This window comes from Notolepis coatsorum, assembly GCF_963971535.1.
Source record: "Notolepis coatsorum genome assembly, chromosome: 13".
Taxonomy (NCBI): domain Eukaryota; kingdom Metazoa; phylum Chordata; class Actinopteri; order Aulopiformes; family Paralepididae; genus Notolepis; species Notolepis coatsorum.
The window spans coordinates 104,268,926-104,283,491 of record NC_140177.1 but is presented as its reverse complement, the minus strand read 5'-3'; the positions used below and the strand labels follow the sequence as shown (position 1 = coordinate 104,283,491).

Sequence of the window (14,566 nt, the reverse complement as noted above, 5' to 3'; positions counted from 1 at the left end):
GTACGCATTCACTCACTCACTCACTCACTCACTCACTCACTCACTCACTCACTCACTCACTCACTCACTCACTCACTCATCCTCCTCCAGTGCAGAGCTGCTCAGACACTTTCCCTAACCAACTTCCCTGCCCTCCCATCTTCCCTTTCTGTTCTCTCTTTCCTCCGTTCTCCTTTCCTTTCTGTTGTCTCTCATCCTCCATCCTCCTCAGTTTTCTCTCTCTCCATCCTCCCTACCATCCCCTCCCCTCCCCCCTCCTCCTCATCTTCCTCTCGGTATTCTCTCTCTCTTCCAGCCTCCCTCTGAAGACTACAAGCACAACCAGCCACAGGAGAAACTTTGATGCTTCCTCTCTCTATTCTCTCTTTTTCCGCTTCTTCACTCCTTTCTTCCACTAATGCTCCCGTTGACGTTTTTACGTTGCATCTTACATTTTATTACGCTGATACTTACCGCTGGTTTTCTTTTTCTGGAGTGTGTATATTGTCCTGACATGCCGTGAGATCTGCACTGCAGTTAAAATAACAAGCTTAAGATTTCTATCTTGTATTTGGACTCATCAGGCTTATTCCATGATAAGTCACGTTATCTTACTGCGCTGCAGATTAACTTCACTGGTCTCTTGACAACATGACTTGTTGTTTCAAGAAATAAGAATTATGGGGGAAAAAGCTTGAAACGTGCAGTAAATTGGATATAAACATTTAAAAAAAAATATATGTTTTAACCCTAGCCCTATTTCCAACTTACCAATGATGGTGCTGATTGATAAGGAGACCTTTCTCAGTTCTTCATACTGGATTGTACAAACATGAGTGGGACCTCGTTGACTTTGCATCGGTTTGTGGGTTTCCAATATGAAGAATGGATTGTGCTGAGAAAAGACTCTGCCAATCGACAACGTCATTAAGAATGGGGCTACGGTTAAACGTATTCTGAAATTAACTCTTTTAAATAAGTCTGAACAAACAAGACAGCATCTCCTGCTAAGCTTGTCATTTTGTTGCAGTACACGTCCCTAAACAATCGGATACTATTTTCTTTCTATATCTCCTTCCAATTTAAGGAAGAAGGGACGGGTATGTTTCTGGGCTTTCTCCCTATAGTTAACCGCTTCTTCTTCAACACTGCTTCACGAGGCACCTATGGAGCGCTCTCTCTGCCATCCATAGGTGAACCCCAGGCCAGGCGCTCCTCTAGCCTTCTGTTTACACCTAACAGAGTCTTTTGGCTGGCTCACCCTTTACTACCTCGCTTGTGTCTTTGACCGCAAATGCTTTGTTCTAACTAATGCTTTTAAATATATATATATATATTTTTTTATTTGATAAAAAATTGTTTGCTGTTTTCTTTGTTTTTCCTTTTTTGTGTGAAAATTGCACAGGCTGTATTCATGACGAGAGATTTACAACTACAGCGAGCGCGCTGCTAGTTGACAGTCTGTTCCATGTTCGGTTGGATGGTCACAGTTTTTATGTTTTTTTGTTTTGTTTCAACTACAGCGCTTCCAACTACTGGATAAGTTAATCCAAAGGTTTATGAATTCCTCTTTTGTTAATTCCTTGTTCTCTCTTTCTCTCCTTTTCCCTTTCCAGTGTACGATAAGCAGGGGTTTCTGCTCAAGCTGGACACAAAGCTGTAAGTACATATCTACTTTCTAGACTAATTACCGTTGTTTAATAGCAGAATACTTCTGCTAGTAGTAGACTAATCTACCATTATACAGTATCACAATACCCAATGTCGTGTTCCTCCACTATTGCACCACACAAGCCCCTTTTCCATCCATTATATTGACTTGAGATCAGGGTAGGAAATAAATTATGGGGTGATTTTGTTTTCTTCTGCTCTCATTAACTGATTTAGGGGGCGATTTTCTCCTGTATTTTTATCAAGCAGTTTCATAAATTGATATGATTGGTTGCATTTCTTTATCCTTTTTCCTGGGTCATATTTCCTACTCCTATTATGAGGCCCTTTTTTACGAGTTCTCCGGGACATTCTTCCTTCAAGGCGACATTAATTACCCAGCCTGACTGAAATATTGTATTCGATTTGTTAGACTTTGATCAGTGATGTTCAGTGATTGGCCACGGAAAGATGTTTTTTTTCTTCTCTTCTACACACTGCATCTGTCCTGCATTTGCATGATTCAAAAGTTGCCTAAACATTTTAGAGAGCAGCTCTAATTCCTTGAATAGTTTGTGATGCTAACAGATGTTGGGGGGGGGGGGGGGACGACGACGACGACAAATGGAATATGGCTGTTGTGAACATGAACCTTCTACCTATTAATCTCACTCACGCCACAGGTCTCCTCAAATAAACATGGCCTCTCAGTGGAGTCTTTAACCCAACTTGACAACAACTGTAACAGTTAGACCATGTGCGATCCGTTCACATAATGACTAATGAATTTTGAAGCATGTGTGAATTGAGACAAATGCCATTATTGTTTTTCCTCGTCCAGTTTATGCTAGTGTAATTATGGTTTGTCAGAGCGAGAACACACTGTTAGTCTAGAGTTATTACACTTGTTGGCCGTCGGCGTGTGAATGCGCATGTTGTGCGTATTTGAATACTGAATCGAGGCCTTGCTTGGAATGTTTTGTGCGGTTCTATTTCTTCTTCTGTGCAGCATTCGAGTCGGTAAAACACTGGAAAAGCATACTATTAATGCTCCATTGTGACATGCTTACTGCTTACGAGATCCAGTAATAAGACATCACATTATTACATTTATATACATATTGCATATTTCTCACATACCAACCATTGTTTTGCACATGGCAACCGTTGTTTCTTCCAACATGGAGGAAAAATGTGCGTTCTAAACATCCTGTGAAAGGCCTCCGTTGCTTGCTGGTCTTGTTTAAGCGGCTGTGGCAAGGCCCTGTCCTCCCGGCCTCTTAACATGCAGGTCATGATCATAATTAGCCGTCAGCGCCCGGGCTCTCACTGGCCGTGTCTGTCCCCACACTGCACTCACACTGTAAGCACGCCGCCAGCACTCCCTCTGCGCTGCTTCTCACATGCCGTCTTCAGAGTTCAATTCTATCACAATTCAAACAGCTTTATTGGCCACCAGGGTGGACATTTATCTTTGGTCACACCGGACATGAAACGCATAACGTAAAAAAGAAGACATTTCTAAGAAAACATTTAAATCGTTTATCTATGGATTTCGGAGGGTGATTGCACTTGGCGGGAGCGGCTTCTTGTAGACATTATTTTGTAGCTGGCTGATGGCTCAGTTTCCTGTTTCCACAGACAGTGAGGCCTGCTGCTGCAATACACTTGCAATGGACCCATCTTAAACTCCAAAGCAACAGTTGTGGAGGATCAAGACGAGAAGAGTTTGAGACGGCCAGGAGGGGGATTCAGGCTATTGGCATTTGTTAGCTTAACTTACCCTTGTTGTTTTGTAAATCATCATAAAACGTGATCAGTATGCACTCAAAATATATATAAATATTATATTATATATATAAAAATATATATATTTCCAAATATTTTTTAAGATTTGACTTTCCGAGTTTAAAACACCAATATGTTTCTAAGACTCTAAACATGGCAAATCTGTTGCTCAATCAAATAAGTATTTTTGACTTGAACTGGTGTAAGCAATTTATGTCTCACACTATTAACTTAACCCTTTCTCTGCCACACTTATGTACATCCTTATACCATCCTCTGCCAGCTCTATTTGTCTATGGAGAAGTTCCCCTTCTTTGCAGGGCTATAACTTTTTAAATTGTATTGCTAAATTGACATTATTATGGCCCATTCAACGTCAATTATCTATCGTTCAGGATGTAGGAACCAGGGTTTCCGTTAGAATTTTTTTTTGCAGGTCTGAGTGTCCGGTAGATTTCAATCTACCGGACAAATGGGATAAATTCCGGTCAGAGTTTATTGAGCTTAAAAACAATTGATAGACCTATATAAAGAATGACATCATCAAGGCATTTATAATATTTTAACTTAAAACTAGGCTACTTTTGCGTATCAGTCATTAATATATTCCAAATAAAATAAGTCCCTCGAGACTTCGTGCTGCTGCTGCCGACTTGAGGTGTCGGTGGGCAGTCTGCCCGACCTTAATAAACAGCAGTCTGTTATAATCACATTTTTATGAGCTAACTAATTCCGTTATATTGGACATTTGTATTAATTATATCAAGCGAAGAACTGAGAAATTTGGCACCGCTGTGTCAGCGCGAGCTGGCTGCTGATATATTTACGTGAAGCATGGAGCACTTGGAGCAGGCAGAGCAGAGCAGTGGTGTCAGCAGCGCCCCCACCCAACAGCTGAATTGCCAATGGCTGAATTGGAGTACTGCACCCTGCCAAGCCATGCTTCACGTAAATATATCAGCAGCCAGCTCGCGCTGACAGCAGGATGTCATTATTAGACCGGCTGCTTGGTGAGATTGTTTCGTTCATCGCATAGGCTATATAATTTTAGCCTATTTTAATACAATTCAAATAATCTAATTGTGTTTAGAGGGAATTATTTTCACCGGACATTATGACCGGAGAGATTAAATATGTCGGACTTCAACAGATTTTGCCAGTCAAATACCGGTAATTACCGGCTAACGGAACGCTGGTAGGAACGTTATACTTTTTCATTCACATATTCATACTAAAATACGGTCTAAAGTATAAATATGTTTTTATCGTTTCTGCAGCATTCTGCAGAACGTGATTTATAGCCTAAATGCATTATATTGATGATCAAATACAGTTTGATAGCGATCGGCGCCAGATAAAAAATTTCAAATGGACGTGCTTCTAGAAGTGACTACTTATCATCTGATGTTGACCGGATGGGGGGGGGGGGGGTCGTTTATAATTCCGTGGCCAACGTTAGATGATTCATGTAATGTGGGTGATATGATCATTAGAGCAGTTTGTATCGAACACTGTAAAAATAAACGCCGTTGGGCGATGAGCGTGGAGCAAAAAGATTCCTATTATGGGATGTTGAAATATGCGATCCATCTCCAGGTTGTATAATAGTATATACGTCCAAATCATGTTGTTTATCGAGTTATTGGTAACGGATCGCTATCCATTGTGTCGAGCTCGAGTCCCGGGAGCTATAGCGAGTGGTCGGACCGAATTTGGATGAGCACCAGTTTCCGGTTCGCTGTTTGGGCGATCCGCCGATCGGCCACCAGATGGCGCTCTTGAACCGTTGGAGAGTTGAGAGGGGATCAACAGTAGATCTCAAGTCTCCGCGGGAGAAATATGATTGCCATCACAGATTTTTGAAATATTGATCTCAATGACGTGTTACGGCGTCATTGGCAGATTAATCATGGCGGGGAATGACGAGTTACGGTGTCCTTGGCGATTAAAGGGTTAATTAATATAGTCCCAGGTCTGCTAATTGTCCCCGAGCTGGTGACGGAAGTAGCTAGGCTAGGGAGTTCCACGTCTCGGTTCTTTCTGTCTAAGGTGCATGCCATGTACCCCCCCCTTAGTCTTCATTTCACCCAAGACTCTATAGCATCCATTAAGGCAAAAATTAAATTAGTTTACCGTCTTCTCCAGAGAGAGACAAGAAGATGGATACCAGTTTTCTGTCTGTGTTCAGTAAAAAGCTATCTGGCTGCACGTTAGCCTAGCTTAGCACACTGAATGGAAGCGGACATGGCCGGTTAGCCTTTGGGAGAGGTGTTAGTTGGACAATGCCTAGGCTAACCGGCCATGTCTGCTTCCATTCATTGTGCTAAGCTAGGCTAACGTGCAGCCAGATAGCTTTCTACTGAACACACTAAGAGGAAACTGGTATCTATCTTCTTGTCTCTCGGAGAAGACGGTAAGCTAATTTCCCAAAATGTTGGCGTGTTCCTTTTAAGAAGGAGATAGACGAGGCTGCAGAGAGTGTTGCTGCCTCACTGGTTCACGTGCCACTTGGGCGCCGGCTGAGCAGGGGAGCTCTCTCCTCTCTCACTTAGCAGTTCAGTTATGACACGTGAAGCATACTATAGATGTCCTCGCTTCTATACAAACTCAGACCCAGTCGACACCCTCCATCCTCCTCCTTATATGACCTTTGACCCCGTATGACTGGTGGCGGGCCCTGGGCCTCTCTTCTTCTCCTCTCCTGTTTATTTGAACTGGTCTCGTGGCATATAGCGGCTTATTAATGATCATGTGAGCAACAGGAATGTTCTAGTTTCTGCTGGTTTGATTGTTTAAACTAGGGCCGTGTCACGCAGCACACACACACGCATGCACACACACACACATACACACACACACAAAGCGATGTTTCCTTCAATTCCTTAGAAGAGTCTTCTGGTCAGTGGGCAGATTTTTAATTAGCCAAGTGGAACTCTGTGTGGTCTGTGGTCCCAGCGCTCTCTTCCTCTGTGGTGTCTGAGAAGCCGCTCCACACTCCTCTCTTCCTCTGTGGTGTCTGAGAAGCCGCTCCACACTCCTCTCTTCCTCTGTGGTGTCTGAGAAGCCGCTCCACACTCCTCTCTTCCTCTGTGGTGTCTGACTGTTGGTTTCCTGCCTGTAAGCGTCCAGTGATTATATACCAAGTTCAAAGTCACTTAAGGTCACCTTCTGACACTCTACGGCACTGGAACTGAATCTGTCTACTTTGTACAGCGAACCGTGACTATGTGATGCACCGTGACTATGTGATGCACCGTGACTATAATGTGATGCACCGTGATGCACCGTGACTATAATGTGATGCACCGTGACTATAATGTGATGCTCCGTGACTATAATGTGATGCACCGTGACTATAATGTGATGCACCGTGACTATAATGTGATGCACCGTGACTATAATGTGATGCACCGTGACTATAATGTGATGCACCGTGACTATAATGTGATGCACCGTGACTATAATGTGATGCACCGTGACTATAATGTGATGCACCGTGACTATAATGTGATGCACCGTGACTATAATGTGATGCACCGTGACTATAATGTGATGCACCGTGACTATAATGTGATGCACCGTGACGATGTGATGTGATGCACCGTGACTATAATGTGATGCTCCGTGACTATAATGTGATGCACCGTGACTATAATGTGATGCACCGTGACTATAATGTGATGCACCGTGACTATAATGTGATGCACCGTGACTATAATGTGATGCACCGTGACTATAATGTGATGCACCGTGACTATAATGTGATGCACCGTGACGATGTGATGTGATGCACCGTGACTATAATGTGATGCACCGTGACTATAATGTGATGCTCCGTGACGATGTGATGCTCCGTGACTATAATGTGATGCACCGTGACTATAATGTGATGCACCGTGACTATAATGTGATGCACCGTGACGATGTGATGTGATGCACCGTGACTATAATGTGATGCACCGTGACTATAATGTGATGCACCGTGACTATAATGTGATGCACCGTGATGCACCGTGACTATAATGTGATGCACCGTGACGATGTGATGTGATGCACCGTGACTATAATGTGATGCACCGTGACGATGTGATGTGATGCACCGTGACTATAATGTGATGCACCGTGACGATGTGATGCACCGTGACTATAATGTGATGCACCGTGACTATAATGTGATGCACCGTGACGATGTGATGTGATGCACCGTGACTATAATGTGATGCACCGTGACGATGTGATGCACCGTGACTATAATGTGATGCACCGTGACTATAATGTGATGCACCGTGACTATAATGTGATGCACCGTGACTATAATGTGATGCTCCGTGACTATAATGTGATGCACCGTGACGATGTGATGCACCGTGACGATGTGATGCACCGTGACTATAATGTGATGCACCGTGACTATAATGTGATGCACCGTGACTATAATGTGATGCTCCGTGACTATAATGTGATGCACCGTGACTATAATGTGATGCACCGTGACTATAATGTGATGCTCCGTGACTATAATGTGATGCACCGTGACTATAATGTGATGCACCGTGACTATAATGTGATGCTCCGTGACTATAATGTGATGCTCCGTGACTATAATGTGATGCACTGTGACTATAATGTGATGCACCGTGACTATAATGTGATGCACCGTGACTATAATGTGATGCACCGTGACTATAATGTGATGCTCCGTGACTATAATGTGATGCACCGTGACTATAATGTGATGCTCCGTGACTATAATGTGATGCACCGTGACTATAATGTGATGCACCGTGACGATGTGATGCACCGTGACTGTGATGTGATGCACCGTGACTATAATGTGATGCACCGTGACGATGTGATGCACCGTGACCATGTGATGCACCGTGACTATAATGTGATGCACCGTGACGATGTGATGCTCTGTGACGATGTGATGCACCGTGACCATGTGATGCACCGTGACTATAATGTGATGCACCGTGACTATAATGTGATGCACCGTGACTATAATGTGATGCACCGTGACCATGTGATGCACCGTGACTATAATGTGATGCACCGTGACTATAATGTGATGCACCGTGACTATAATGTGATGCTCCGTGACTATAATGTGATGCACCGTGACTATAATGTGATGCACCGTGACTATAATGTGATGCACCGTGACTATAATGTGATGCACCGTGACCAGGGGAGGAAATTAGGCCACTTTACTCGCCAAATGCGAGTATTTTTTACGTTTGGCGAGTGATTCATGAAGACCACTCGCCAGTCTGGCGAGTATACAAAAAAAAAAACATTCTGCAATCACTGCACTGGCAAACGGTGCGCGTCTTCTGAGTGCTCGCTTTAGTTGACAGTGCCACGAGAGCACTGCACAAGACCACCCGCGGACATATAATGTTTAATAAAAGTTTGCGCAGTACTGGCCAACCCGCGGACATATAATGATAAAAGTCCTGCGTTACTAGGCTAGCCATCAGGAGCACTCGCAAACGGATAACGTTAAACACAGCAGAAGATGGAAAACAGACAGACTGACCAACGGGGAACTGCATCCAACCCTAGTACAACCCTCGAGTATAAGTTACTAAGGACACGTTTAAATCACAGAGGTGTAATGTTAGTCTACTGGAAATGTATACAGTGGTTAGCTTCTAGTTTTAGCGATAGCTGCTTGCTAGCTAACGTTAGCCCCGTGTGCTCAAAGCAGCCAGCTAGGTGTATCTGTTATGACTATAATGTTTCCAAAAAAGCACCGGACTACGACGTAAGGTTAGACATTTTATTTCATGCTCAAAAGCCCCTGGCTTGCACATCGCAGTCACGAAAGGGGCTAGCTAAGCTCAACCAGTGCACTGTGTACAACAGCACACCAACCCAACTGACGTTACCACAACACTTGACGGTACTGTCGTAAGACCACCGTGCTGTCTTAAAGGCACAGTGTGCCTACCCAGATGCATACACAACATTGACGAGGCTTGACAACCGAGGTTCAAAGTTAACTTGATTGATTGAAAACTTTATTAACAGATTGCAGAATGGGTACAATACAGTACGGCATTTTCAATTCATCATAACATATGACATACAGATAGACTACTGCTACATCTATATATTTCACATCTATCTATACACTTCACAACATACTTCGGTTTTTTTCTTTCACTGCCCAACCCAGTCCAACCCAGCATCTTTCACTGCCCAGTTCAGCCCAACCCAGTCCAGAATAGATACCTCTTTCATGTTAATATGTTTTATGCTAATATTGTGAAGAGTAGAGATTAATGTTTTATGCTAATACATATTTTAAAGAGTAGAGACACGGTGTGATTATTTTACTATGATTGAAAATCTATTTAGACGAAGACATACAAAGAAGTAATTATCACAATTAGCGATTTTTTTTGTCTGGTAAAAAATCTGTTTGGCTGGTAAAAAAAATCAGATACTCGCCAGTTGGCTGGTAAGCCAAAAAGTTAGTTTCCTCCCCTGACCGTGACTATAATGTGATGCACCGTGACGATGTGATGTGATGCACCGTGACCATGTGATGTGATGCACCGTGACTATGTGATGCACCGTGACCATGTGATGCACCGTGACCATGTGATGATGTGATGCACCGTGACTATAATGTGATGCACCGTGACGATGTGATGTGATGCACCGTGACTGATGTGATGCACCGTGACTATAATGTGATGCACCGTGACTGTGATGTGATGCACCGTGACTATAATGTGATGCACCGTGACGATGTGATGCACCGTGACTATAATGTGATGCACCGTGACTATAATGTGATGCACCGTGACTATAATGTGATGCACCGTGACGATGTGATGCACCGTGACTATAATGTGATGCACCGTGACTATAATGTGATGCTCCGTGACTATAATGTGATGCACCGTGACTATAATGTGATGCTCCGTGACGATGTGATGTGATGCACCGTGACTATAATGTGATGCTCCGTGACGATGTGATGTGATGCACCGTGACGATGTGATGTGATGCACCGTGACGATGTGATGTGATGCACCGTGACGATGTGATGTGATGCACCGTGACCATGTGATGTGATGCACCGTGACGATGTGATGTGATGCACCGTGACCATGTGATGCACCGTGACTATAATGTGATGCACCGTGACCATGTGATGCACCGTTTGCAGATACAGTGAAGTGTCTCCTAGTGAAGAACTGCCCAAAGTAGGGCCCGTGGGCCAAGTCTGGCCCTCCACAATATTATTTTTGGCCCTTTGCAAAGGATTCCAGAGAATTCTTAGAGATTCTGTTTGGTCTATTTTGATAGAGTTTAACTTTCCACTATTACAAGGTACACACACTGACATTAGACGGAATACATTAGACTTATCATGTACTTATTACATTTATTAAATTATCAATTATTCTTTCGTTTGAGCAGCCCTGTCCTAGAGAGATGACTTGCCAAGTGAATGACTCCTCGCTGATTGTTTCTCATGAATGTTTTCTCCTCTCCTTCTACCTTCTCCACAGGCCACAGGAGTTGGCCTACAAGTACGGCAACCTCAGTGAAGGAGTCTGCAAGCCGGGCTACGCAGCAGCCAAAATGACTGCCATCTATCCCAAGTGAGAAGAACCCCCCCCCCCCCCCCCCCCCCCCCCCCTCTCCGTTCTACAAATGTTTTTTTTTCTTTCTTTTTTTTAAGATAATTGTTTTGGTATTTTTATTGGTTTATTGGACAGGCCCGGCAGAGAGGAAGGATGGGAGAATATATGGGGGGAGGACATGCGGCAAAGGTCGCCGGGTCCGGGAGTCGAACCCGGGACGGCCGCGTTGCGATGCAGTGCGTTACGTGGTGTGCCACCCTGGCGCCCTACAGTACCAATGTGTTTCTATTGTTCAGCCAATTTAAACAACAAAAACAGTAGTCTGACTCACAGGATGTTGACTACACATAAGCCTCTCCTTGGCCCATTATTTCAGTTATACCTAAATCAACAAGCATGAATCTGCAATACCTACGACCTTGAACACACGCATGAGTGTACGTGCACTCGCACACCCCCACATGACCTCTTGACCTTCGTGTCTCATTTCAGCCTCCTAGGGCGAAAACGGCCGCTAGATGGTGGAGACATTTTTGTGGACTAACTAACCAACCAGCAGAGTGAGCTATAGAAATGAAACCAAGACATTGGTTGCAGTGGACATCTCCATCGGGGACCAAGCCTTTAGTCCGGGACGGCTTAATCCATGTCTGGGAAACCAGCCCATGGCTTCAGTGGGCATCTGACCCTTGTTTCATGTAGAAGGTCTATAATGGACCTCCGCTATCCTTTTACTGAAAGAGTCAAAAACAACTCTTAAAATTTACCACAGAATTTCTCCAGAAGCTGATACATATTTCTCTCTCTCTCTCTCTCTCTCTCTCTCTCTCTCTCTCTCTCTCTCTCTCCCCCCCCCCCCCCCCCCCCTAAATGTGTCAGTTGGTATGTGAACTCCACAAGTCTACTCCTCTCTCACCAAAGCCCCTTAGGAACCCCTTAGCGTGATAAGCTCCACAAATAAACCAATTTGATTGTGCGTTAATTATGGGACCAGATAAGACGCCGACCACTGAGCCGTCTCCTTGGAGAGACGATGTCACTGCTCCAGCCAACGCCGCTGTCCTCGGGGCACTTTTGAGTCAGAATCAGGAAAAAACAGGAGTTTTCATTCATGTTGCACCCGCTCCCTTCCTTGCCGCAGAACACAAGGACCGCATCATTGTGAGCTCTTCTTGGACACAATAGGACCTCTGTCGGGAGAATACAGGCTCGTCTATCGTGTCCCACTCATGTCCTAGGACCTCGAGGCCCTTCCCTTTTGAGAGGCAACCGACCCAACTCCCGACTTCCTGTCCCGCCGATGAGTCATTGTCCACTTCCTGGTTATACCCCCCCCCCCCCCCAGAGCTGACACAATCCACGGAACCCTCTGCGGCCCTCTCTCTCTCTCTCTCTCTCTCTCTCTCTCTCTCTCTCTCTCTCTCTCTCTCTCTCTCTCTCTCTCTCTCTCTCTCTCTCTCATCTCGATCTATAGCACGTTGTCCAATCAGCGTTCATGGAGCTATAGCTAATAGCGGGGCAATTTTCCACATGGCTGAGCCTCAGCCTCTGGCGGTGCGGTACAGTACAACACTTGACCTATTTATAGAGCAAAAGCCCCCTGTGTCCCAGTTCTCCAATCAACATCCACGCGCAGGGTTTTTCACGCTGACAGTGTTCTTTTGATCTACGACGTATATGAACCAGTACACGCTGAGAAAAGATCTGTGTTCTATGACCACAATTCTCTTTGATTGAATGATTGGGAAGAGGTGCATGATGTTAGGGACAACAACACGTGTTGTGTTTTCCCCTAGATCAAGAGCTAGATATGTGTATAATGTGCAGGGCAAGAAGCTAGATGACGAACTAGATGACATGTCAGTTCATTAGCTGCAAAGAAGTACTCTCACGCGAATGGCAAAAAAAGGAATTCAGACTGGAATCTGGATTTTAAATATTTATGTTTTACATCGCAAGGTCTGTTCAGATGGTGAACAAATGTGCAAACGTTTTTCAGACCATGTTGGACTTTCTTTAGTGCTAAAAAATCTGACACCACAGAATTCCCTTTGACCTTAACAGTGCACCCCCACCCCCTCTTTCATCTCTCTCTCTCACACACACACACACACACATGCACGCATGCACACACACACACACACACACACACACACACGCTTGCTAACACTGCCATCACACTTGGTAGTAAATTACTATGGCGATTAACAAGAATAGAGAGGTAAAGGGGGGGGGGGGCTTTGGTCGGTGGGACGTGTTAACGATGTCCTCTACTCCTGTTGCCAACCACTTCCTCTAATCAGCAGCACGTGTCCCATCAAAGCCCCCCCCCCCACCCTACACCCCCACCCCCCACTGGGAGCATGTTGATTATTACCACCTTCACCCCAGTCACACAGGTCAATTAGCACGATGAATGGCTCCGAGGGCTGCTCTGTACGTATGCGTGTGTGCATGTGTGATCCTCAAAGGTTTTGTAGGTGTGTGTGTATGTTTACATGTGTGTGTTTGCATGTGTGTTTGTGATCCTTAAAGGTTTTGTAGGTGTGTGTGTGTATGTTTACATGTGTTTGTTTGTGATCCGCAAATGTTCAGTTGTGTGCGTTTGGGGTATATGCATATTTATGTGTGATCCCCAAAGGTTTAAAGTTGGTGAGTTTTTGTCAAAATATAATTCATGTATTTATATGGGTGGGATCCTCACTTTAGTGTGTGTGTGTGTGCGTGCGCATGAATCTATGCATCCGTCTTTATCCTCTAGTTTTAGCTTCAGAGCTGGTTTGCGTTTCAGCCAGTTAAAACCAGACTTTAAACATTGGCCTTATATTTGCTATCTGATGCAGAAATAAAAACGAGAGGTTTTTAAAAGCTTTATCAGACCGTATAGGCAACAGAGTGACTTATCTATTACATAATTCAAAGAGTACTTAGTCGACATATGCAGTGTTGAAGGTATGTTCTTAAAAGGTTAAGAGCAGTGTATTTTCTATTGGCTGCCTATGTGCATGGGGAATTAAAACTGCAATACCAAGGTCCCCCAGCAGGGAGGAGCAGCGCCGTGCCTCGAGGGGCTGGGAATGACATACAGCAGAGGTTCTGAGTCGGATTCAAACCCACAATGTTGTCTGTAAATACTTAGTATGTGCCTCTACTGAAACATCATGACACTGTGGCCTCATACTCAGACTGTTGTATTAACACCAACAGTCTGAGATGCAACAGTCTACAACAGGACACATGACGTCAGAAGGGGGGCTATGTGAGACTGTTGTTCATTGACTACAGCTCAGCGTTCAACACCATAGTCCCCACCAGACTGGTGGACAAGCTGATCGAGCTGGGTCTGAGCTCCGCCCTGAGCGCCTGGGTACTGGACTTTCTGAGTGAAAGACCCCAGGCGGTCAGGGTGGGGGGTCAGACCTCCAACACCATCACCCTGAGCATCGGGTCCCCCCAGGGCTGTGTTCTGAGCCCCCTGCTGTACTCACTCTACACACACGATTGTGTGGCCAAGTTCAGCTCCAACTCCATAGTGAAGTTCG

At 44.7% G+C, this 14,566-nt stretch overlaps 1 protein-coding gene across 2 annotated transcripts in view; it reads left to right on the top strand.

Annotated features, from left to right (window-relative positions):
* The window catches only part of LOC311238651 (CMP-N-acetylneuraminate-beta-1,4-galactoside alpha-2,3-sialyltransferase-like), a 300,110-nt gene that overhangs the window by 146,354 nt on the left and 139,190 nt on the right, over positions 1 to 14,566 (top strand). For both annotated transcript variants that reach the window (XM_084326785.1, XM_084326784.1), the window contains 2 exons: positions 1,596 to 1,638; positions 10,950 to 11,042. In XM_084326785.1, coding sequence (XP_084182911.1) covers positions 1,596 to 1,638; positions 10,950 to 11,042 — 136 coding nt within the window. The remainder of the gene's footprint in view (positions 1 to 1,595; positions 1,639 to 10,949; positions 11,043 to 14,566) is intronic.